Source organism: Trachypithecus francoisi, unplaced genomic scaffold (genome assembly GCF_009764315.1).
Source record: "Trachypithecus francoisi isolate TF-2019V2 unplaced genomic scaffold, Tfra_2.0 Lachesis_group0, whole genome shotgun sequence".
Lineage (NCBI taxonomy): Eukaryota > Metazoa > Chordata > Mammalia > Primates > Cercopithecidae > Trachypithecus > Trachypithecus francoisi.
The window spans coordinates 157,827,170-157,849,074 of record NW_022681453.1 but is presented as its reverse complement, the minus strand read 5'-3'; the positions used below and the strand labels follow the sequence as shown (position 1 = coordinate 157,849,074).

Here is a 21,905-nt window from a genome sequence, read left to right as displayed (position 1 = left end):
TGGGCTCAAGTGATCCTCCCACTTCAGCCTCCTGAGCAGCTGGGACTACTCAGGTGTGCACCACTATGCCTGGCTAATTTTATTTTATTTTATTTTTTGTTGAAACTAGATCTCATTATGTTGCTCAGGCTAGCCATGAACTTCTGGCTTTAAGTAACCCTCCTACCTCAGCCTCACAAAGCTCTGGGATCACAGGCATAAGCCACTGTGCCTGGCCTCTTTCTTTCTTCAGAATTTTATCATTTTCCAGCCAGGTGCAAGTGGCTCGTGCCTCTAATCCTAGCACTTTGGAAGACGGAGCAGGTGGGTCACTTGAGACCAAGAACTCTAGACCCAGCCTGGCCAACATGGCGAAACCCCAACTCTACTAAAAATACAAAAATTAGCTGGGATTGTTGGTGTACTCCTGTAGTCCCTGCTACTTGGGAGGCTGAGGCACAAGAATCGCTTGAACCTGGGAGGCAGAGGTTGCAGTGAGCTGAAATCACGCCACTGTACTCCAGCCTGGGCGACAGAGCAAGACTCTATTTCAAAAAAACAAAAAAAATGGTTTTCCTCAGATACATATTATATTTGTTTTGTTAGGTTTATACCTAAGTATTTTGGAGTTTGGGTTTTTTTGAAGTTAATGGTTATATTAATCTGTTTTCACATTGCTATAAAGATACTACCCGAGCCTGGGTATTCTGTAAAGGAAAGAGGTTTAATTGACTCACAGTTCCATATGGCTGGGGAGGCATCAGGAAACTTACAATCATGGTGAAAGGCAAAGTGGAAGCAAAGAACTTCTTCACATAGCAGCAAGAGAGAGAAGTATAGGCAGGGGAAATGCCAGATGTTTATAAAACCATCAGATCTTGTAAGAACTCACACACTATCATGAGAACAGCATGGGGAAAACCACCCCCATGATCCAATCACCTCCCTCCCTTGACACGTGGTCCCTCCCTCAACACATGAGGATTGCAGGTTCCTCTCTCAACACATGGGGCTTAAAATTTGAGATGAGATTTGGGTGAGCACACAGAGCTAACCCTATCAATGGTATTTTGTTTTCAATTTCAAATTCTACTTGTTTATTGCCAGTATATAGGAAAGTAATTGATTTTTGTATATTAGCCTTTTATCCTGCAACCTTGCTGTGTTACTTATTAGTTCCAGCAGTTATTTTTCGGTTACTTTCAGATTTTCTGTATGGACACTTTTGTCATCTGTGAACGAAGAGTTTGATTTCTTCCTTCTCAATGTGTACACCTTTTATTTTCTTGTCTTCATGCATTAGCCAGGACTTCCAGTACAATATTGAAAGATAGTGGTGAGGTGAGGGGACATTTGATCTTAGCTAGAAAACTTGTAGTTTCTCACAAGTAAGTGTGTTGTTAGTTGTAGGTTTTTCGTAGATGTTCTTTATATAGTTGAAGTTCCACTCTATACCTAGTTTATTGAGTGTTTTTGTCATGAATGTGTTTTGGATTTTGTTACATGCTTTTTTTGTATTCATATGATCATGTGATTTTTCTTCTTCAGACTGTTGATAGATTACATCAATTGATTTTTGACTGTTGAACTAAACTCACATACCTGAGATAAATCCCCGCCTGGTTTTGGTGTATAATTCTTTTTATGCATTGTTGGATTTGATCTGCTAATATTTTGTTGAGGATTTTTTCATATAAGCTTATGAGCAATATTGAGATACAGTTTACTTGCAATGTCTTTGATTTTGGTATCAGAGTGATGCTGGACTCATAGAATGCGTTAGAAAGTATTCTTTCTGCATCTGTCTTCTGGAAAAGATTGTAGAGAACTGGTATATTAATATTTTCCTTAAATGTATGGTAGAATTAACAAGTTGAAACCTGGGCTTTATTTGCTTTTTAAATTATGTAGGAAATACAAAGTGGAATTAGAAACCAAAATACTCAAATCCTGGTTTTTATATTTGCCCATGTAGTCATCTTTACTTGAGATATTTATTTCCTAATGTAGCTTTGTGATACTGTCTAGTGTTCTTTCCTTTTAACCTGAAGGGCTTCCTTTAGCGTTTTTCTGTGGAGTGGGCTTGTTGGTACCGAGGGCCTCAGCTTTTGTTTATCTGAAAATGTCTTAATTCTTAAATTTTCTCTCATTTTTGAAGGACAGTTTGCCAGATATGGAATTCTTGGTTGACACTTTTATTCTTTTAGCATTTTAAAGATGTTATCCTACTGTCTCTGGCTTTCAGAGTTTCTGCTGAGAAATCACTGGATAATCTTAATGAGGATTCCTTGACATAATGAGTTCTTTTTTGCTGCTTTTAAAATTCTCTTTTGTCTTTCAGTAATTTGACTGTAATATGTCTCAGTGTGGGTCTCTGAATGTATTCTTCTTATAGTTAGTTGAGTTTCTTGTATTTCTAGTTTCACATCTTGCATCAAACTTGGGAAGTTTTCAGACATTGTTTAATCAAATTATCTCCTTGCCACTTTCTCTCAGTCTTCTCCTCCTGGTGCTCTCATCCTGTGTATATTGTTTCACATGTTGGTGTCCCAGAGGTCCCTTAGGTTCTGCTCACTTAGTTTTTTAATTTTCTCCTCAGAGTAATTTCAATTGTTTTATCTTCATATTCTCTGATCTTTCTTCTGCCTGCTCAAATCTCCTATTGAACCCTTGTATTGAATTTTTCATTTCATTTATTATACTTTTCAGCTCCAGAATTTTTCATTATTTTCCTGATTTCCTTTAGTTCTTTGTCCAGGTATTCCTTTACCTCTTTGAATATATTTAAGACTAGTAGTGTTTTAGGCCAGATGTGGTGGCTCCTGCCTGTAATCCCAGCACTTTGGGAGGCCAAGGTGGACAGATGACCTGAGATCAGGGTTCAAGACCAACCTAGCCAATGTGGTGAAACCCCATTTCTACTAAAAATACAAGAATGAACCGGGCATGGCAGCGGGCGCCTGGAGTCCCAGCTACTTACGAGGCCAAGGCAGGAGAATCACATGAACCTAGGAGGCAGAGATTGCAGTGAGCTGAGATGGCGCCATTGCACTACAGCCTGGGTGACAAGAAGCAAAATTCTGTCTCAAAAACAAAACAAAAAAACCCCCACTAGTAGTGTTTTATAGTCTTTGTCTAGTAAGTTCAGTGTCTATGCTTACTTAGGGACAGTTTCTTAATTTTACACCTTGTGATTTTTTTAATTGAAAACGGGATATTTGTACATTATAATGTGGTCACGCTGGCAGTCAAATTTTCTTCTTTTCCCAAGCTTTCTTGTTTTTTTTTTTGATACTGAATGTCATATATGTTTGTCTAGTGTCTTTTTGCAATTACTCTTCCAGAGACTATATATTTCTTGTCATTTGTAGTCACTGAAGTCCCTGTTTCTTTTCTTGTTTCTTTCTTTCTTTTGAGACAGGGTCTTGCTCTGTTGCCTAGGCTGGTCTTGAACTCCTGGCTTTAAGAGATTCTCCCAAAGTGGCCTCCCACAGTGTTAGGATTACAGGCATGAGCCACTGTGCCTAGCCTATTTCTTAATTTGTGTCTTTGACAGAAATTTCCTTAAACACCAGGAACTAAAACCAAGAAACAACAAACAAGAAAACTCCTGGTGTTGAAATTGGTTCTGTGTTGGGGAGTTTAAAGTTTTCCCAGGTCTTTTGCTTTGTAATAGTGTTTTCATTTTCATTCAACTTATTTTCTAATTTCCCCTCTCAGATCTTTTCTGATCATGTGTCTTGTCCTAGGCATACATGTGTCTTTCTGAATTCCCCCTATTCAGAGGTGCTTTTGAATGCACTAATTTCCTAAAGACACTCTCTCCTTTTTTTTTTTTTTCTCTCCCATGTCTTAGGTGGTTTCAACAATAATCTTTTGGCCAGACATCTGCAGGCTGTTCCTCTGCCTTACCATGATTTTGAGAAATGCCTGCTACATTTCCAGCCTGTACAAGTTCTGAGTTAGGTGGAACAGAGATGTGTTCCTTGTGTCAGTCCTTCAGGCAGCCCATAGACAGGTTAGAGCAGACTTATGCAGAAATTTGTGAATGAGGTCTGCTCTGCTTCCTCCAGAACCAGGGAGGGAATGGGACAAGTATAATTAAGAAGCTACAAAGCTTTCATACCATTTTCTTTTCTTTTATTTTTTTGAGACAGAGTCTTACTCTGTCACCCAGGCTGGAGTGCAATGGCACGATCTTGGCTCACTGCAACCTCCTTCTCCCAGATTCAAGCAATTCTCATGCTCAGCCACTGAGTAGATGGGATTACAGGTGTCCACCACTCTCGGATAATTTTTGTATTTTTAGTAGAGACAGGGTTTTGCCATGTTGGCCAGACTGGTCTTGAACTCCTGACCTCAGGTGATCCGCCCGCCTTGGCCCCCCAAATTGATGGGATTACAGGCGTGAGCCACCACGTTTGGCCACTTTTTTTGCTCTTTTAGAGACAGAGTGTCACTATGTTGCCCAGGCTGGTCTCAAACTCCGGGGCTTAAGCAATCCTCCCACTTTGGCCTCCTGAGTAGCTGGGACTACATTGTTTGTCTTTTTATTGATTTCTAGGGCCTGGCTTGTGACTTGTGACTTGCCTATTTATTTCCTTTCCCTTTTCCTCTCCTTTCTCCTTTCTTTTTTTTTTTTTTGAGACAGAGTTTCACTCTTGTTGCCCACGCTGGAGTGCAATGATGTGATCTTGGCTCACCGCAACCTCCATCTTCTGGATTCCAGTGATTCTCCTGCCTCAGCCTCCTGAGTAGCTGGGATTACAGGCGCACGCCACCATGACCAGCTAATTCTGTATTTTTCGTAGAGACAGGGTTTCTCCATGTTGGTCGGGCTGGTCTTGAACTCCTGACCTCAGGTGCTCCGCCTACTTTGGCATCCCAGAGTGCTGGGATTACAGGCATGAGCCACTGCACCCGGCCTCTCTCTCTCTTTTTTTTTTTTTTGAGATGGAGTCTCACTCTGTTGCCTAGAGCAGTGGTGCAATCTTGGCTCACTGCAACTTCCGCCTCCTGGGTTCAAGTGATTCTCCTGCTGCAAGCCTTCCGAGTAGCTGGGAGTACAGGCGCCTGCCACCACGCCTGGCTAATTTTTGTATTTTTTAGTAGAGATGAGGTTTCACCATGTTGGCCAGGCCGGTCTTGAACTCGACCTCAAGTGGTCCGCCTGCTCAGCCTCCCAAAGTGCTGGGATTACAGGTGTGAGCCACTGTGCCAGGTCACGTTTTTATTCATGAATGGATATTTGATTTTTTCAGGTGTTTTCTCTACATCTGTTGAGATGTTCATATAGTTTTCTTCCTTTAATAATTTCATTGGTTTTCACATGCTGAAATCAACCTTGAATTCTTGGGATAAACCCCACTCGGACATGATGTATTATTGTTTTTATATATATTGCTGGACTTGATAATACGCCTTACTTAAAAAGTAAAAATTTTTCATTTTTGTTTTTGGTCTGTATTCTTTTCTGATGATGTCCTTGTCTTGCTTTGGTATCAGGATAATACTGGTCACATGGAATTAAGTTGGAAACTCTTCTAGGAGGGGAGATTTACTAGTAATTGAGCTCCTCTCTGTGCTGCTTTACAGATTCCATTTCCTTCACCCCTTAGAACTAGGCCAGGAGGCAGTACCATCCCTGCTTTGCAGATAGGAACCTTAGGTCAAAAGGCAAAGTAATTTCTCAAGGGCACATCGCCATCACCAGTGGAGCCAGAATCTGACTGGAAGCTCTGAGGACTCTCTAAGACCAGCCCCTGAATGCTGCCTCCCACTGATGGCTCTCTGCGGCAAGGCCAGCTGTGTCTCAGCTGGTGGCAGCCCTTCGGTTTGTCTATAGTTGAGTCTAGTCCTGGGCCTCTTTGGCCAGTGACAGACAGGTGGATTCTTCATCTTCCCTGTTTCCTGGAGTTTGAGGGATCCCTGTTATCATTCTGCAATGAAGAAACATTGGTGCCTCCACAGAAACCAGCTCTGGATGGCTGCTGAGGACACATTCCCATTGTGGATAGAACTGGGAATTGCCTGGATACTCAGTATGGATAATCTCTCTCTTTCTAGGATGCTTGGATATTAATTCATCTGTGAAAGGGGCTCGTTTTGTCAGATTCTGTGATGCATTCAATATTCCACTCATCACTTTTGTTGATGTCCCTGGCTTTCTACCTGGTAAGTTATTGACAGAGTGGGGGCTAGGAGAGTTGCCTTTCCCAGTGAGGCGCCCACTTTATTTGGAGATCTTGCAGAACTCCCCGAGCACCTGTGACTTCTCCATATATTCTGGGTGTCCAGAAGATAGGACTGTGTAAGGAATGCCCCTCTCCAGAGGTGGGAAAGACCTCACAGCTGAGAGTGGCAGGATAACCATGTGAGGACTTGTGGATATCTAGTAACTCTTCTTATGTCTAGGCACAGCACAGGAATACGGGGGCATCATCCGGCATGGCGCCAAGCTTCTCTACGCATTTGCTGAGGCAACTGTACCCAAAGTCACTGTCATCACGAGGAAGGTGAGGACCTCGTGTTGGAGACCATGACCCTGCTCACTTTCCTACAGCATAGCCATGGTGGGAGGTCTGGCAGAGTTTTACCAGGGCTGGAAGGAGTATACCTTGCTCATCCTTAAAAAGATGTCTTGAGGACGTTGTTCCCAGCCCCACAGAAATGTCTGTGGGTTTTTTTTTTGTTTTTTTTTTTTTTGAGATGGAGTCCAGTGGTGCGATCTCGGCTCACTGCAAGGTCCGCCTCTCGGGTTCACGCCATTCTCCTGCCTCAGCCTCCTGAGTGGCTGGGACTACAGGTGCCCGCCACCACACCTGGCTAATTTTTTTGTATTTTTGGTAGAGACGGGGTTTCACTGTGTTAGCCGGGATGGTCTTGATCTCCTGACCTCGTGATCCGCCTGCCTCGGCCTCCAAAGTGCTGGGATTACAGGCTTGAGTCACCACACCCGGCCATGTCTGTGGTTTTTTAACACAAGGGAACTGAAAGCAGCAGTGGGAAAAAGCCAGAAAAGATAATGAGCATTAACTTTGAAAGGCCTTACAGACCATGGGCCTTCAGGACCCCAGGGGGCTACTCTTGTTCTTTGTCCCCGTTTTATCTGGTTTCCTGGGGTCTTTCAGGGACATGATCTGGCTGTCTCAGGCTCTAACATTCAGCATTTGGATCTGTTTTAGGCCTATGGAGGTGCCTATGATGTCATGAGCTCTAAGCACCTTTGTGGTGATACCAACTATGCCTGGCCCACCGCAGAGATTGCAGTCATGGGAGCAAAGGTGAGGGCCTCTAGCTTTTCCCTTTCTGGGTACAAGGACTCGACTCTACCAGCCAGAGCTCAAGGCATAGCTGGGAAGTGTTGGAGAGAGGCCAGGGCCCCTAGGGTGAGCCAGGACTGAGGCGAGTGAGACCTAGACCTTGGCAAGTCTCCCTCCTGGGGCTCCAGAGACATCTCTGCCTCCTGTCCTATACCCTTTCTTCAGGCCCACACTGGTGTCTTCATGCCAAGGTGGGTGGGGCAGGTGAAAGGAAAGTGAGAGGAGTCCAGAGTGGGTTTTGAGATTGAGAGTAAAGGGGGCAAAGGGTTGAGTCAACTGAAGTCACCTTCAGAAGGATTGGACATTCTCCCAACTCCACCTCAGCTTCCAGGGAGGGCCCCAGAGCTACTCTTTTAAGCTCATAAGAAGCTAAACTGTAGGTCTGACCATAGTGACGCTGGACAAGGTACTTCCTGTTGCTTGACCTATTCCTCACTCCTTCTCTGCTTTGAAGTAGCTATTGTGGTTGAATCAGATAACCTGCAGGTCCCCCTAGAGTTATAGATGCTCTATAAGTCTAGAGGACTTATAGGTGCTCTGACTTGAAGGCCAGTCCTTCTTATTTCCAGTTCTATCTGGCCACCTCTGGCCACCGAATTGTATACTCAGGTCTCAGGATACTGAAAAAGGGAAGTAGTGCTTTTAATTCCCCTCGATACAAGACCGTGGATTTAATAATGGAAAACAGGGCTAACATCTTTGGCTCAAAGAAGTATGATGAGTGCACATGGAGATGGTAGAATGGGCTCTGGGGAGAGAAGCTACTGACTTTTGCCTGACTGCCCCTCATTGGGGCCACAGGGAAGCATCCCATCCCATCATGCAGCCCCCTGTGTCATGATGGTCACCCCCGGCCAGTGCCTCCCTCTATGCTGTGGCCTTTAGAGATGGCACTTCCCCCAGTGCACTGATTTACCAAGAAATTCGCAACCACACACAGTGATAATGAGTTGAAGGAGATCTGTCCAGGTTGGGATGACCAAAGACGTTCATGAACTCCTCTAATCACAGGGTGCTGTGGAGATCATCTTCAAAGGGCATGAGAATGTGGAAGCTGCTCAGGCAGAGTACATCGAGAAGTTTGCCAACCCTTTCCCTGCAGCAGTGAGAGGTAGGGGACTGTGGTGAAGAGGGCAGCTTTGTTTGGTCACTTGCTCACTCTTTCTCTACAGAAATTGTCACATAACTGCCTTTTTGACTTTGCAGTCTAATCTGTTGACTAGTGAGGGTTGGGACTGTCCCTGGGCAAGTCATCACTTAGGACTAAGGACAGCGGGACAGGTTGCTTTGGTACCACGATTAAAACAACATTGCTGAAGTGTGTTAAATTTCTAGGTGTTGTTCCAGTTGTCTAGTGCCGTACAGAAATTCACCCTATAACTCAGCTGCTTAAACCAGCCACCATTTCCCCCACCTGCTTATGGTTCTGTGAGGTCCACAATTTGATCTGGGCCCAACTGAGGGGTCCTTGTGCTGGTCTTGCCTGGGGTCCCCCACACAGGTATAGTCATTCTGTGGCTTGACTGGGGCTTGACAGTCCAAAATGGCGTCACTTACTTGGTGTTAGCTAGACTCACTCCCCACATGGCCTCTCACCCTTGAGGAGGCTAGTCCAGGCTTCCTTACATGGTGTCCCGAGAGTAGCAAGGGGGCAAAGGGAAACTGAGGCCTAGATTTGGAAGTTGCACAGTATCATTTTTGCCACATTTTTTAGGCCAAAGAAACTCACAAGATTACGTGAAGGAATACAAATCCACCTCTTGATGAGAGAAGTGGTAAAGTCACATTGCAGGACTTGTGTACAAGGATGGAGGAATTGTTGTAGCCATTTTTGAAAATCTAGATGTATTTTCTTTATTTCCTATTGAATTCATTGTGGCAGGATGGAGGCATTGGAGCAAGCAGGGTATAGGGAGGGTGTCAAATTTTCCTTTTCTTGCCAAGTGCTCCTAGGCCAGAAGGTGGAGAGCTGTCAGAATAGGCCAGCTCTTGGGATACAAGGGAGGATTCGCAGGGCTTACCCTCTCTGTATCAGGTTGGGTGCTGCTTATACTGCTGGCCCCAGGGATGATGCCCAGGCTGAGCAGAAAGTCGAAGGGTGGCATCATCTGGGGATGCAGATGATCCACTCCCTTTTCTGTGCTTCACCAGGGTTTGTGGATGACATCATCCAACCTTCTTCTACACGTGCCCGAATCTGCTGTGACCTGGATGTGTTGGCCAGCAAGAAGGTACAACGTCCTTGGAGAAAACATGCAAATATTCCATTGTAAACAATTCAAAGGAAAAGAAACCAAGAACGGAATTACTGTCTGCCCATTCACACCCCATTCCTGCCTTTTGAAATCATGAAACTTGGGAATTCAAATACTTGGATAACTTAGAATAACAAAGTTTATTAAATTCTAGAAAGATCTCTTTTGTGCCTTACTATAAAATTATTTACTTTATTAAAAATTTTAAGTTGTATTTTTTGAGTATAAATTCAGTTTTTTATGGTGGAAATCTGAAAAATCAATAGAACTAGAAGGAAAAATAGTACACAGTGTTATCACCTAGAGCTAATTTTTATTTCACACCTCTGGATATTGTTCTTTTTCTCTTAGGAATTAGTTTTTTTATCCATAGGTGAGATATATAATAAGCTTTTAAGGCACAGTATTTCTTAGGCTTCAGTTTCCTTATTTTAAAAATAGGGATAATATAATACGCCCTTTCTATCTCCTAATTTCCCCATGAATTGAGGATTAAATGTGATGTTTGCAGTTGTGGAATATGTGTTTAGCAGTACAGATGCTCAATAAGACATAGCACCCTGTGTTGACTCAGGTTATTTCCAGAAATGTGTTCTTAAAATTTTTAAAAACTTTTTAATTGCGAAAATTTTCAAGCCTATAGATATGTTGCAAGAATTGTATTGTATCCACTTTACCTAGATTCTCCAGTTGGTAACATTTTCTACATTTGCTTTATTTCTTCCACACTTAGTTATCTAATAATACATAATATGCATATAAGATATATCTAATTAATTATAATTATATAATTATAATTATATTGATATAATTAATGTATAATATATCAATATAATTATATTGATATAATGTATAATTATATCTAACATATAATTATAATTTATATTATGTATTTTACATTATATAATTGTATAACATATACAATATAATTATTTAATTGACCCCTTTGAAAGTCAGTTGTAGGTTCGTGACCCTGTGTTCCCAAAAACTTGTGTGTATCTCCTAGGAACAAGGTCCTTTGTCTTACATAGTCTGTTGTTCATGACACTGACATTTTTGAGGAAAGTTTACTTGCTGGTTATTTGGTAGGGTGTCCTTCCGTTTGGGGTGTCTGTTTCCTGAGGTTTAGATTCAGATAAGACTAACACATTCCTTTCAGTGCATCACATTAGTAAGCACATGATGTCAGTTTTTCCTGCTGTTGGTAACTGATTCTGATCACATGATTAAGGTCATGGCTGCAAAGGTTTTTCCATGGTAGTTACCATTTTCTCTTTGTAACTGATAACTAATTTGTGGGGCATTATTTAATCTTGTCTGTCAATAAACTTTCACCTGGGCCAGGCGCGGTGGCTCATGCCTGTAATCCCAGCACTTTGGGAGGCCGAAGCAGGCAGATCACCTTAGGTCAGGAGTTCAAGACCATCCTGGCCAACATGGTGAAACCCTATCTCTACTAAAAATACAAAAATTAGCCAGGTGTGGAGGCATGTGCCCAGCTACTCAGGAGGCTGAGGCAGGAGAATCGCTTGAACCTGGGAGGAGAAGGTTGCAGTGAGCTGAGATCACCCCACTACGCTCTAGCCTGGGTGACAAAGCTAGATTCTCTCTCAAAAAATTAAATAAACTTTCACCAATAATTTTAGTATTCATTGATGATTCTTGCCTCAATCAGTGATTCTGCATTGATTATAAAATGTTATTTCTAACTCTCATATCTATATTTATTAGTTGGAACTCTAGGTAAGGAAGAGCTTTCTTTTCTCCTGTTTTTGTTTTCTTAGTATCATTTTGGACTTGATTTTTTTTTTTTTTTTTTTTTTTTTTTTTTGAGACGGAGTCTCACTCTCTTGCCAGGCTGGAGTGCAGTGGCGCAATCTCGACTTACTGCAACCTCTGCCACCCCTGCCTCCCGGGTTCAAGTGATTCTTCTGCCTCAGCCTCCCGAGTAGCTGGGACTATGGGCGTGCGCCACCATGCCCAGCTAATTTTTGTATTTTTAATAGAGACGGGGTTTCACCATGTTGGCCAGGATGGTCTTGATATCTTGATTTCATGATCTGACCACCTCAGCCTCCCAAAGTGCTGGGATTACAGGTGTGAGCCACTTGGACTTGTTGGCGTGGCTTGCCTGGACTTGTTGATTTTTTTTTTATATTTAATGTTATTCATTTTGATGCTTAAAATGACCCAGTTTGGTTAGTGGGAGCTCCTTCAACCTGGCTCCCCAGGTCCTTTTAATATATCCCACTGATTTTTTTAGTATTTCCTTATTTTCTGACAAGATGATGCTCTAGGCTTATCTTATATTTTCCTTGCCCAACCCGGGAATCAGCAATTTCTCCAAGGAGTTTCTTTAATAGGTATGTAGTAGTAGTTTCTTAGTTTCTTTTAGTAGGTATGTCATTTAGAAGCTAAAATTGTCACTAAGTGTTCACATTGATACTGGAGTATCATTGCTTTGAGGCATTTCAGCAGACAGAACTAGGAAAATTTATGCAAATAAGTGTGTATATATATGTGTGACACATGTATATATGAATACATATTTGCGGTACTTTCAAATCATGAGTTCATACTGAAACTTCTAATCCAACACCATGGGTGCTTCTTTGCCTTCCTCCATTCGGTATTGTCTCTCTTACCACAGCAGTAATAACTCTGGCTCCCATTATTCTCAATGTATTTCACTCATTTGCTCAGTGCTACCATAAATACAAGTTTCAGAATCACTACAGCTCTATCAACAATAAACCTTCTAAAGTTCAAGACTTCTTTGTAGTTCATTTTGTCTTTAAACTGAAGATATATGGTTAAGTTACCTGAATTAGTAACTGAGTGGTTATCAATGTGAATTATCGTTTTTGTTTGTAAACCACTTTAAAGCCTTTCCTCCTACACTGTTGACTTGATTTTACTAAGTAAAGCATTAATAGTTTTACCAGAACTGGAGATTAAGTTTGAGCATAAGGACCGACTATGGAGTGCTGATCCAAGATGCCCCCCGGGCATCCTCTGTGGTGAAAACCCAGGGCCCTCCCACTACTGATGGCTTTCCCTTGGCTCCAGAGATCTGTAAGCATTGCTTGGACAGTGAATCATTATTTCAAGGTCAACTTAATGTGTGACTGTTTATTTTCCATTTTTCCCATTTCAAAAATATTTTCCCCTACCCTCCATTCCCAGTAGCCCTTAAGAGTCATTCTTTATTTTTATTTATTTTTATTTTTTAAGCATCTTTTTGCTCTCCTTCAGTCACCAATCCTAGTTGGGCTCTGAGGACTTTTGCAGCAGTCTCTTCACTGATCTCTATGGCCTCCTACTAAGCTGTAAATCCTGTTCTCAGCTGCCATACTAACTCCAGATCCATATTTTGTTGCATTCCTCTGCTCCAGCACCACTTCCAGAGCTCCCTGTTCTCCAGACTCCTTAGCCCACGTAGGTGGTCCTGGACACTCTGTCCCTCCCTTGCTTCCCTAGTGAGTTTCTGAGCCAACAGTTCTTGTTTTCGTGATCTCTGCTATGGTCCATACAAAAGTATATACAAGCTTTTTTTTCTTTTTGGAGGGAAGAGTCCAAGAAGTGTTTCACCAGGTTGTGCAATCTGGATACTCAGATGGTAGAGGAACCAGCTCAGGAGAGCAACTGGGCTAGCAGCTTTACGGAAGCCTTGGATGGTGGGGAAACTCCCGTACAGAAACTCAGCTGGTCAAAGAAACTCGACACTGCAAGACCTTGGAAGCTTTGTCAAGTGGACCAGCCTCCATGGACCATGGAATGCCTTGAGAGTAATGACAGTTGAGTATTGGCTGTTGTGTGGGAATGCCTTTCCCAGCTGGTGCCCTCACCTTAAAGGGAAAAAGAAAAAACACGGGATTGTATAAATGGGAAATACTTGGGTCCACTGAGCTGTTAGCTGACAAGCGTCTGTCTTTAAACTGAGAGCAAATATGGTGAGCTGTGGTGTAGGAGGCACTGCTAGGGTCTTGCTGGTCCTGCCCCTGCCTTGTGTTAGGCCAGTTCATCCTGAGCGACACAGCTAACAAGTGGTGAAGCTGGGATTTGAACTCAGATGGGTTTGACCCCAAGCCTGTGTTCTAATCATTTCAAAGTACTGCCACTCAGCTGATGAGGAAGGTGAGATGGACTTCTAAGCGTTGGCAGAAGAGTAGGGGTCAGGGAGGTTGGTGGTCTGTTCCCCTGGGCTTGTATCTCAAAGAACCCAAAAAGCTACTACATTTAGACAGCTTTCCTATCTCCTGCGTGAATCCCTTGCAAAGCAGTGCCAACAGATGGCCGGTCATCTTTTTGAGTTGCTAGAGTTATGGGGAGCACATCCACAACACAGCCTTCTAATGCTTGTTAGAAAGTGCTTTTGTTGCAAAGTTCTTCTAGCTTCTTTTTTTGACCCTGCTTTGGTCTCCCCAGCCCAACTTTCTGCCTCTGGTTGCACTGATCCTTTGTCCTGGTGCTGGTGCTTAAGATGTGGTCTGCCCTGCCAAAGAAACCTGTGAAGGGTACTCACCCACATGTGGACTTAACTCTTGATGGAGTTGATGAATCAGCCCAGTTCACCTATTCAACAGATGTGACTGTTTTGTCTTTCTGGTTCCAAAGGATTTCTGGAGAGCTATGGCTTCACCCTTTTAGAGAGAACTATTGGTCCTCATACTCTGTGCACCTCTGATGTCAACATGGGATTTCTATAATTCCAAGCAGGAGTTGCAGCCACTTGATAGGTAGTGCCTCAGTCTGGGGCCTCTGTGGAATCCAGCTGGCATATTCCAGCCAATGTGGCAGCCTCAATAGTTAAGTTTTGACCATGTCCCTACTGTCCTGGGTGGTGAAAATACCCCCTTTATGTGTCCTTGGGAGCAGAAAGATGCTCTTCAAAAAGTGGTGCCTGGTAAGAGATTTCCACAGAACAAGACACTCAGAAGGGCAGGGATAGAATCTTACCTGAGCTTGGTCTAATATGAAAAGCCTAAGGCTGGGTGCGGTGGCCCATGCCTGTAATCCCAGCACTTTGGGAGGCCAAGGCAGATAGATGGCTTGAGCTCAGGAGTTCATGACCAGCCTGGCCAACATGGTGAAAGTCTGTCCTATTAAAAATACAAAACTTAGCTGGGTGTGGTGGTGGGTGCCTGTAATTCCACCTACTTGAGAGCCTGAGGCAGGAGAATCACTTGAACCCCAGAGGTGGAGGTTGCTGTGAGCTGAGATCACACCACTGCCCTCCAGCCTGGGTGACAGACTGAGACCCTGTCTCCCCCACCCCCACAAAAAAAAGCCAAGCCTGAGTGGCATCACACCTTTGTTTCCCATGAAAATATTAGTCCCTGCTTGATGGACTTTTTTTTTTGAGACGGAGTCTCGCTCTGTCGCCCAGGCTGGAGTGCTGTGGCCGGATCTCAGCTCACTGCAAGCTCCGCCTCCCGGGTTCACGCCATTCTCCTGCCTCAGCCTCCCGAGTAGGTGGGACTACAGGCGCCCGCCACCTCGCCCGGCTAATTTTTTATATTTTTAGTAGAGACGGGGTTTCACCGTGTTAGCCAGGATGGTCTCGATCTCCTGACCTCGTGATCCGCCCGTCTCGGCCTCCCAAAGTGCTGGGATTACAGGCTTGAGCCACCGCGCCCGGCCTGCTTGATGGACTTTTATCTGGGAACAAGGGCAAAAAAGGAGTTAGTTACAGTCAAGCCACAAATTGGAGATTTGCAAGCCTGACCCAAGGGAGAGTCCTCAGCTAGTCTCATACTCTTGTAACCATCAAGAGGAGCTGTTACAGACCATCCTTATATGACCTTCCTTCCCTGGCTGCCTAGAAAGCGTACTTGCCGATTTGTCTCCCACACCTTTGCCTTTTCTGCATATTAGGCTGTTTAAGGAACTCACCCCATATTGCCAGACCCATGAAGTGTGTAGGGTATGACTTCTTAAGAGCGAGGAGGTCTGATGCCAAGAGAAAACTTTTTATTTTTTGAGACAGGGTCTGGTTCTGTTACCTAGATTGGAGTGCAGTAGTGGTGCAATCTCTGCTCACTGCAACAACCTCCGCCTTAAGGGCTCAAGCCATCCTCCTACCTCAGCCTCACAAGTAGCTGGGACTATAGGTGTGTGCCACCACATCCAGCTAATTTTTTATTTTTTGTAGAGATGGAGTTTCACCATGCTACCCAGGCTGGTCTCAAACTCTTGAGCTCAAGTGATCCACTCACCTTGGCCTTCCAAAGTGCTGGGATTACAGGCGTGAGTCACCATGCCTGGCTGAAAACAGTTCTGCAGCTGCACTGAATCTATGTGGTCTTCAAAAGGGCACTGCCAGGGTGCAATTAATTATGCATATAGGCCCAGAGTCTCAAGCCGGGAGGACCCATGCTACAGGCCACTGGATGTTCCCTGAATGCCTCATGCAAAACTCAGTTTGCAAGAGACTCCTCCTTAAACCAAGATGACTTGGCCTACACACACTCTAGAGAAATCTAAGGAATGAAATAAAAAGTGAGCTAGTCCTAAATTCTGCTTTCTTAAAAAAAATTAAAAAGCCAAAACAACAAAACCATCACCTCACTAATACGGTTAACTTGCTGTCATTTAACAGATTATCAGAAATTGCAAACTCTCTCAAGAGCCACAGGATAGGAAATCATCTCTTTAAAGCCATACCTGGTAGGAACAATAGGATGACTACCACAAGCCTGATTTTGAATAGTTTATTAAAGGAAAGGTGAAGCATCAGTTTCAAATTGTACAAAAGGAAAAAAACCTCATATTGCAAATGTACAATTTACAGAATTACTAGCAAAACCAATCAAGGAGACACCGAAAATACAAAAATTTGATTGACTTCAAACTGAACTGGAAACCCATTGGAGTAGATATTTAGCCTTTTTGTGTGGCATGGTAGTCTACAATTCTGTCAGCATCTGTTTTCCATACAAGACTGTCACACAAAGGATCAGTTTGTGCATGTGCCAGGGCACATCATGGCTTGCTCCCTGGCCAAAACCACAGGCAGACAGGGCTGGGGTGGACAGTCCAGTCATTCCTGCGCCTTCACTTCCAGTGAAGCCCACAATTCTGGGAGAAAATGAGGCCCCAGCTCCCCTAACTGGAGCCCAAGAATTGCTGAATTAGCAGAGAAAACATTTTGGTGACCAGGTTTTTTCAGAACTGTACAAATGTTGAGAAAAATCTGTTTTGTGTCTTTACTAAAAGGATGAATAAAATCATCCATCTTGCTTTCCCGCACAAAAGATGATCACTGGGTGTGCAGAATTTTTAAAAATGTTTTTTGTATTTGATAAAAAAGGGAAAGCCTCATGATTCTGTTGCAACTACTTTAAAAACCAGCCCAGAAACAGCTGTGGATGGATTGGTTTGGAAATTCTGAGGCTTACTTTAGAAATCTGAAAGGAAGAAACTAAGTGGGGTTTTTAAAACAATAGCAGCAAGTCATAAAAGTCTAGGCAGAATGCAACTCTAAACCATTGTAGACTGTCCTGAAGATTCATAATTTCTTTCCCCAAAAGAATTATTCTTAATATGCACATTTAACACTGAAATGTAGCTGTAATTCAAGGTAAGCTTAGGAACTTCACCCTCTAAGCACAGACTTCTATGCAGCACATACTTCTATAATCAATCAATCAGTAAACTTAATTCACAAAATTAGCGCATAAGGGTATTAAGTGCATGGGAAGTAGACACAGTTATGTTACACTTAAAATTACTTTTCGAATGATAAAGGATTTCTTCATGATTATCTTAAGAAAATGGAAGTCTGTGTAACTTGAATTTGGCAGGGCATGAAATAAGTGGTAAAAACAGCAAACTGATAACTTGAGAATCATTTTCATTTTACTGAGAATACTTTATTTGCTGGTAGAAGTTGCTAAAAATGCACAGAACAAATACCAATAGAAAATGCACTGTATTTGAATCTCCCTAGTCTATATAAAATGAACGGTGTACAGCATCTGTTGGAAAAATGGCTGCATGGACATTTCTTATTTTATGCCCACTTATAAATAAAAATAAACCTTTTTATTCAAGAGTATATAAAATCTGGGAATTTCATATGCATATCCACAGAGGGAGTGTGGTTTTTGGCAGAGATGCACTATGTCAGAATTTCATCTTAGCTTGTCAATGTTCTGCTCCTTCATTATTTGTGTTCCGCAAAGGTCAACCAAATCCAGTGAGCTCCAAAACACTCTTCGGCAATTAGGATGAGCTGCTTACTCATAGGTTTAATAAAAATGGTTAGCTTTTAAAACATAAAAAGGCAAAATGTTAAAACGGTTTTTAAATTGTACAACAGGAAAATAAAGTTAAAAATATTTTTTTTTTACTCAATGTTGAGTTTTCATAAAACAGGTGTATAACAGTGTTTATCTTGACAGCTGTTTTAAAAATTTAAAATTTCTTCCTCCCTCCAGAAAAACACACACATCTGTATTGGGATAAGTCCAATAGTAGGACACAAATGATTTTCAGGTCAGTCTTTCTGAGTTGACATTCACCAACATTCCCTTGGGTAATTTACATGCTCCTCTTGTGTCACTGCAAAAAGGGATTGACCTTAATCATTTGATTAAAAAACAAATCAGATCACATCAAAAGTGTTTTTCCCCATACAAGCTATCACAGTATATAGGCCTCTAGCTCTAAATAATAGAGTTCCAGATTTGTAAATTTTCTTCAGACTTCAGAACATAGGCATTCCAAATCCCTAGAAAAATGATGAGAAACATAATTATTAATTTCATGCATAAACAGGACCCAGGAACCATAAATAAAAAGCAGTAATAATTTAACATTTACTGAATCATCTTCTATGATAGCTGCAGAGTCAAAGAAGTCTGGCCTTAGCTCAGCTCTCTCTCGCCGATTTCTTGATGGAGGCTGGAAAGAGAAGCGGGTTTCTTAATTTTTTTCTGAGATCATTAAGACAATGAATTGTGATAATCAGCTAATATTTCTGACAGTATCATAAATATATAGAACGGCTAAGAGTCAATTTTGAAAGGAAGAAGAGAATCTGGCTTTTATATGAAATAGATTTTTTAAAAACCGTACTTTTGGCTTTTAATTATGTTGGCAAAAAACGCACAAAACTTTCAAACTATAATGAATACACTGAACATGTAAATACATATAAATAACTTTGGGCCTACATGCCCAGGCCATATCTTCCCTTTCAAGTCACAGAAAAATTTACAAAATTGATTACTAGGTGATAAACCTCTGAATTCCCCAAAGCAGGCAGATGGAAAGTTATTGGACGGTGGGGGCAGGGAGGTTATAGATTGGAGTAATATGATCTCATTTATATTTACAAAACTTACAAAAACTTCTCATTATGGAAAATTCACAACATACAAAGCAAAATGTTACAGGCTGAATTATGTCCCTTCAAACTGTGCATGCTGAAGTCCTAATCCAGTACCTCAGAAGACGCCAGTATTTGGCGACAGGGCCTTTAAAGAGGTAATTAAGGTAAAATGAGGTCATATGGGTGGGCCCTAATTGAATATAGTTGGGGCCCTGATAAGAAGGAGAGACACATATAGGAAAGACCATCTAAAGACAAGAAGGCAGTCATCTACAAGCCAAGGAGAGAAGCCTCAAAAGAAATCACCTACACCTCAGGACTTCTAGCTTCCAGAAATGTGATAAAAAAATAAATTTCTGGGCCAGGCGTGGTTGCTCACGCCTGTAATCCCAGCACTTTGGAAGGCCGAGTCGGGCGGATCACGAGGTCAAGAGATCAAGACCATCCTGGCCAACATGGTGAAACCCCGTCTCTACTAAAAATATAAAAATTAACTGGGTGTGGTGGCATGCGCCTGTAGTCCCAGCTATTTGGGAGCCTGAGGCAGGAGAATCGCTTGAACCTGGGAGGCAGAGGTTGCAGTGAGTCAAGATCACAGCACTGCACTACAGCCTGGTGACACAGCGAGACTCCATCTATAAATAAATAAATAAATAAAATTTGCTTAAACCACTCAGTCTGTGGTATATATTATGGCAACCTTAGAAAATACACAGAAAAAGCAGCATGATGAATTTCTATGTACCCATCACCCAGTTTCAAAAATTGTCAAACATGTGGCCAGTCTTGTTCCACTGAGTCTCACTGTTTTTCCTTCCCTATGTAATTTTGCCTATAACTACTTCAATGTGTTGTCTATAACTAATGAGAACTTTTGAAAAAAAATAACCACCATGTATTACTATTCCTGAAAAAATAAGTTCTTAGTATCACCTATGGTTAGTCTGTATCTCAAACATGTCTTCTCATACTGAACAAATGAAGTCCCATGTTCGGCATTTTGTTATGCTGAAGCACCGCAGATTTTTGTCAGGCTCAAATTTAAAGCACAAGAGGCCAGATACACATGTGATGCTGAAAGGCAGATCTAGTATGAGCTCTCTTCGAAGAAGGTAAAAAGAAAGAACCAGTTTCTGTTATCAGAATTTAAAATATGACTGCTTTGAAAGCAGGCTTGAAAAACACCCAAGCTCATCCAAATGCCCACTGTTTTTGGTCAATGTTACCTCCTCCTCACCTCACCCTTCCTCCCAGAATTCTGAGAATAGGAGGATAATTTTTGTTTGTTTGTTTTTCTGAGACGGAGTTTCGCTCTTGTTGCCCAGGCTAGAGTGCAACGGCACAATGTTGGCTCACTGCAACCTCAGCCTCCCAAGTAGCTGGGATTACGGGCATGTGCCACCATGCCTGGCTAATTCTGTATTTTTTAGTAGAGATGGGGGATTTCTCCATATTGGTCAGGCTGGTCTCGAACTCCGGACTTCAGATGATCCACCCACCTCAGTCTCCTAAAGTGCTGGGATTATAGGCGTGAGCCACCGTGCCCGACCTAAGAGGGTCATCTTACACCAATGCCCCCACATATTTTAACAAAAGAAAAATATAGTGAATTTCTCTACCAGATCAATAACCATGGTGTCCTCAAATTCTTCATTCATATCTTCTAACTGGCTTCGGGATGACATCATCACATCTTCAAAGATGGGCTCAGCATCTTCCTCCATTAGACCCCGACTGGTAAGAAAAAGGTCTTGTCAGAAAGCTCATCAGACTCCACCATTTGGAGTCCCGGCTGTTTCTCAGATGAAAGTTACTCTAACCAATTGAAGTACACCTTCCAATCATGACCTACAGACTACACAAATTATAATGAACTCCAAGACAATTAAGAATCATTCCTTTGGTTCATTCAAGATTTCATCTCACACATCAAAAGGAAGTACAATTCAATAATAATAGTTGTCAACATTTATTTAGCTATGTGTCAATTACCCTAAAATTCTTATTGGTACTATTATCCCAATTTTACAAATGAGGAACCTGAAGCATAGAATTTTTTTTTTTTTTTTTTTTTTTTGAGACACAGTGTTGCTCTGTTGCCCAGGTTGGAATGCAGTGGCGTGATCTCGACTCACTACAACCTCCACCTCCTGGATTTAAGCGATTCTCTTGCCTCAGCCTCCCGAGTAGCTGGGATTACAGGCGCCCGCCACTATGCTCAGCTAATTTTTTGTATTTTTAGTAGAGATGGGATTTCACCATGTTGGCCAGGCTGGTCTTGAACTCCTGACCTCAAGTGATCTGCCTGCCTCTGCCTCCCAAAGTGCTGGGATTACAGGCAGAGCCACCATGCCTAGCCAGCACAGATGTTTTAGAGCTTGCCCAAGGCCATGTAGCTGCCAAGTGGCAGAGCTAGGATTTCAATGCTGAAAGTGTGAAGAACTCACATCCTCCTTTCCTATCCTATGCTGCATAGCATATCACGAATTGTAATTTTAACTCCTAAGACCGAACATCAAAGATACCCAAGTCATTTCACAAAATGATGGGCATCACATAGTTATGTTCTTGTGACACTCAATGTAACACTTACACAGCATGCCTCACTCCAGTTCTCACTTTCATGTAGTTCATTCCTGTTCTGTCCTTCCGATTTAAGTCTTCTAACTTCGGCTGGCCTAACCAAGAGATCTGCATCTGAGGACTAAGAGAGGGTACTATTATTAATTTTGTAGCAGCAGATGATGAATTTAGCTAATGAGCCCCATGCTAAGAAAGCCAAGGTACTTAATCCCATGTAGTAGGAATTAGTTGGATTTATTCTGGTGCCTTTTTATTAAAAAGGCATTAAGTTGCCCAAAGATATCTGTAAGTCTCCAAGAGAAGCTGGCTGAGGCTAATTGTTAGATGCTTAAACTATCAACCAAATCTCTGCCAAACAAGGGCTCTCAAGACCTCTGTCTTGGGCTAGTGCCCCACTCACAGGTGTACCTAGGTGGACAGCAGACCCCT

General features: G+C 42.3%; 2 protein-coding genes across 8 annotated transcripts in view; one reads left to right on the top strand and one right to left on the bottom strand.

Annotated features, from left to right (window-relative positions):
- The window catches only part of PCCB (propionyl-CoA carboxylase subunit beta), a 94,875-nt gene extending 85,105 nt beyond the window's left edge, over positions 1-9,770 (top strand). For both annotated transcript variants that reach the window (XM_033212574.1, XM_033212575.1), the window contains 5 exons: positions 6,046-6,153; positions 6,394-6,494; positions 7,164-7,262; positions 8,313-8,412; positions 9,453-9,770. In XM_033212574.1, the coding sequence (XP_033068465.1) occupies positions 6,046-6,153; positions 6,394-6,494; positions 7,164-7,262; positions 8,313-8,412; positions 9,453-9,574 (530 nt within the window). In that variant the 3' untranslated portion in view covers positions 9,575-9,770. The remainder of the gene's footprint in view (positions 1-6,045; positions 6,154-6,393; positions 6,495-7,163; positions 7,263-8,312; positions 8,413-9,452) is intronic.
- A 6,484-nt stretch (positions 9,771-16,254) lies between these two features.
- The window catches only part of STAG1 (stromal antigen 1), a 421,343-nt gene continuing 415,692 nt past the window's right edge, over positions 16,255-21,905 (bottom strand). For 4 of the 6 annotated variants that reach the window (XM_033212571.1, XM_033212570.1, XM_033212572.1 and 1 more), the window contains 4 exons: positions 21,487-21,597; positions 20,513-20,627; positions 18,383-18,463; positions 16,255-18,290 (listed from right to left, as the gene is read on the bottom strand). In XM_033212571.1, the coding sequence (XP_033068462.1) occupies positions 18,267-18,290; positions 18,383-18,463; positions 20,513-20,627; positions 21,487-21,597 (331 nt within the window). In that variant the 3' untranslated portion in view covers positions 16,255-18,266. The remainder of the gene's footprint in view (positions 18,291-18,382; positions 18,464-20,512; positions 20,628-21,486; positions 21,598-21,905) is intronic. The other 2 variants (XM_033212568.1, XM_033212569.1) reach the window with 2 other exon arrangements.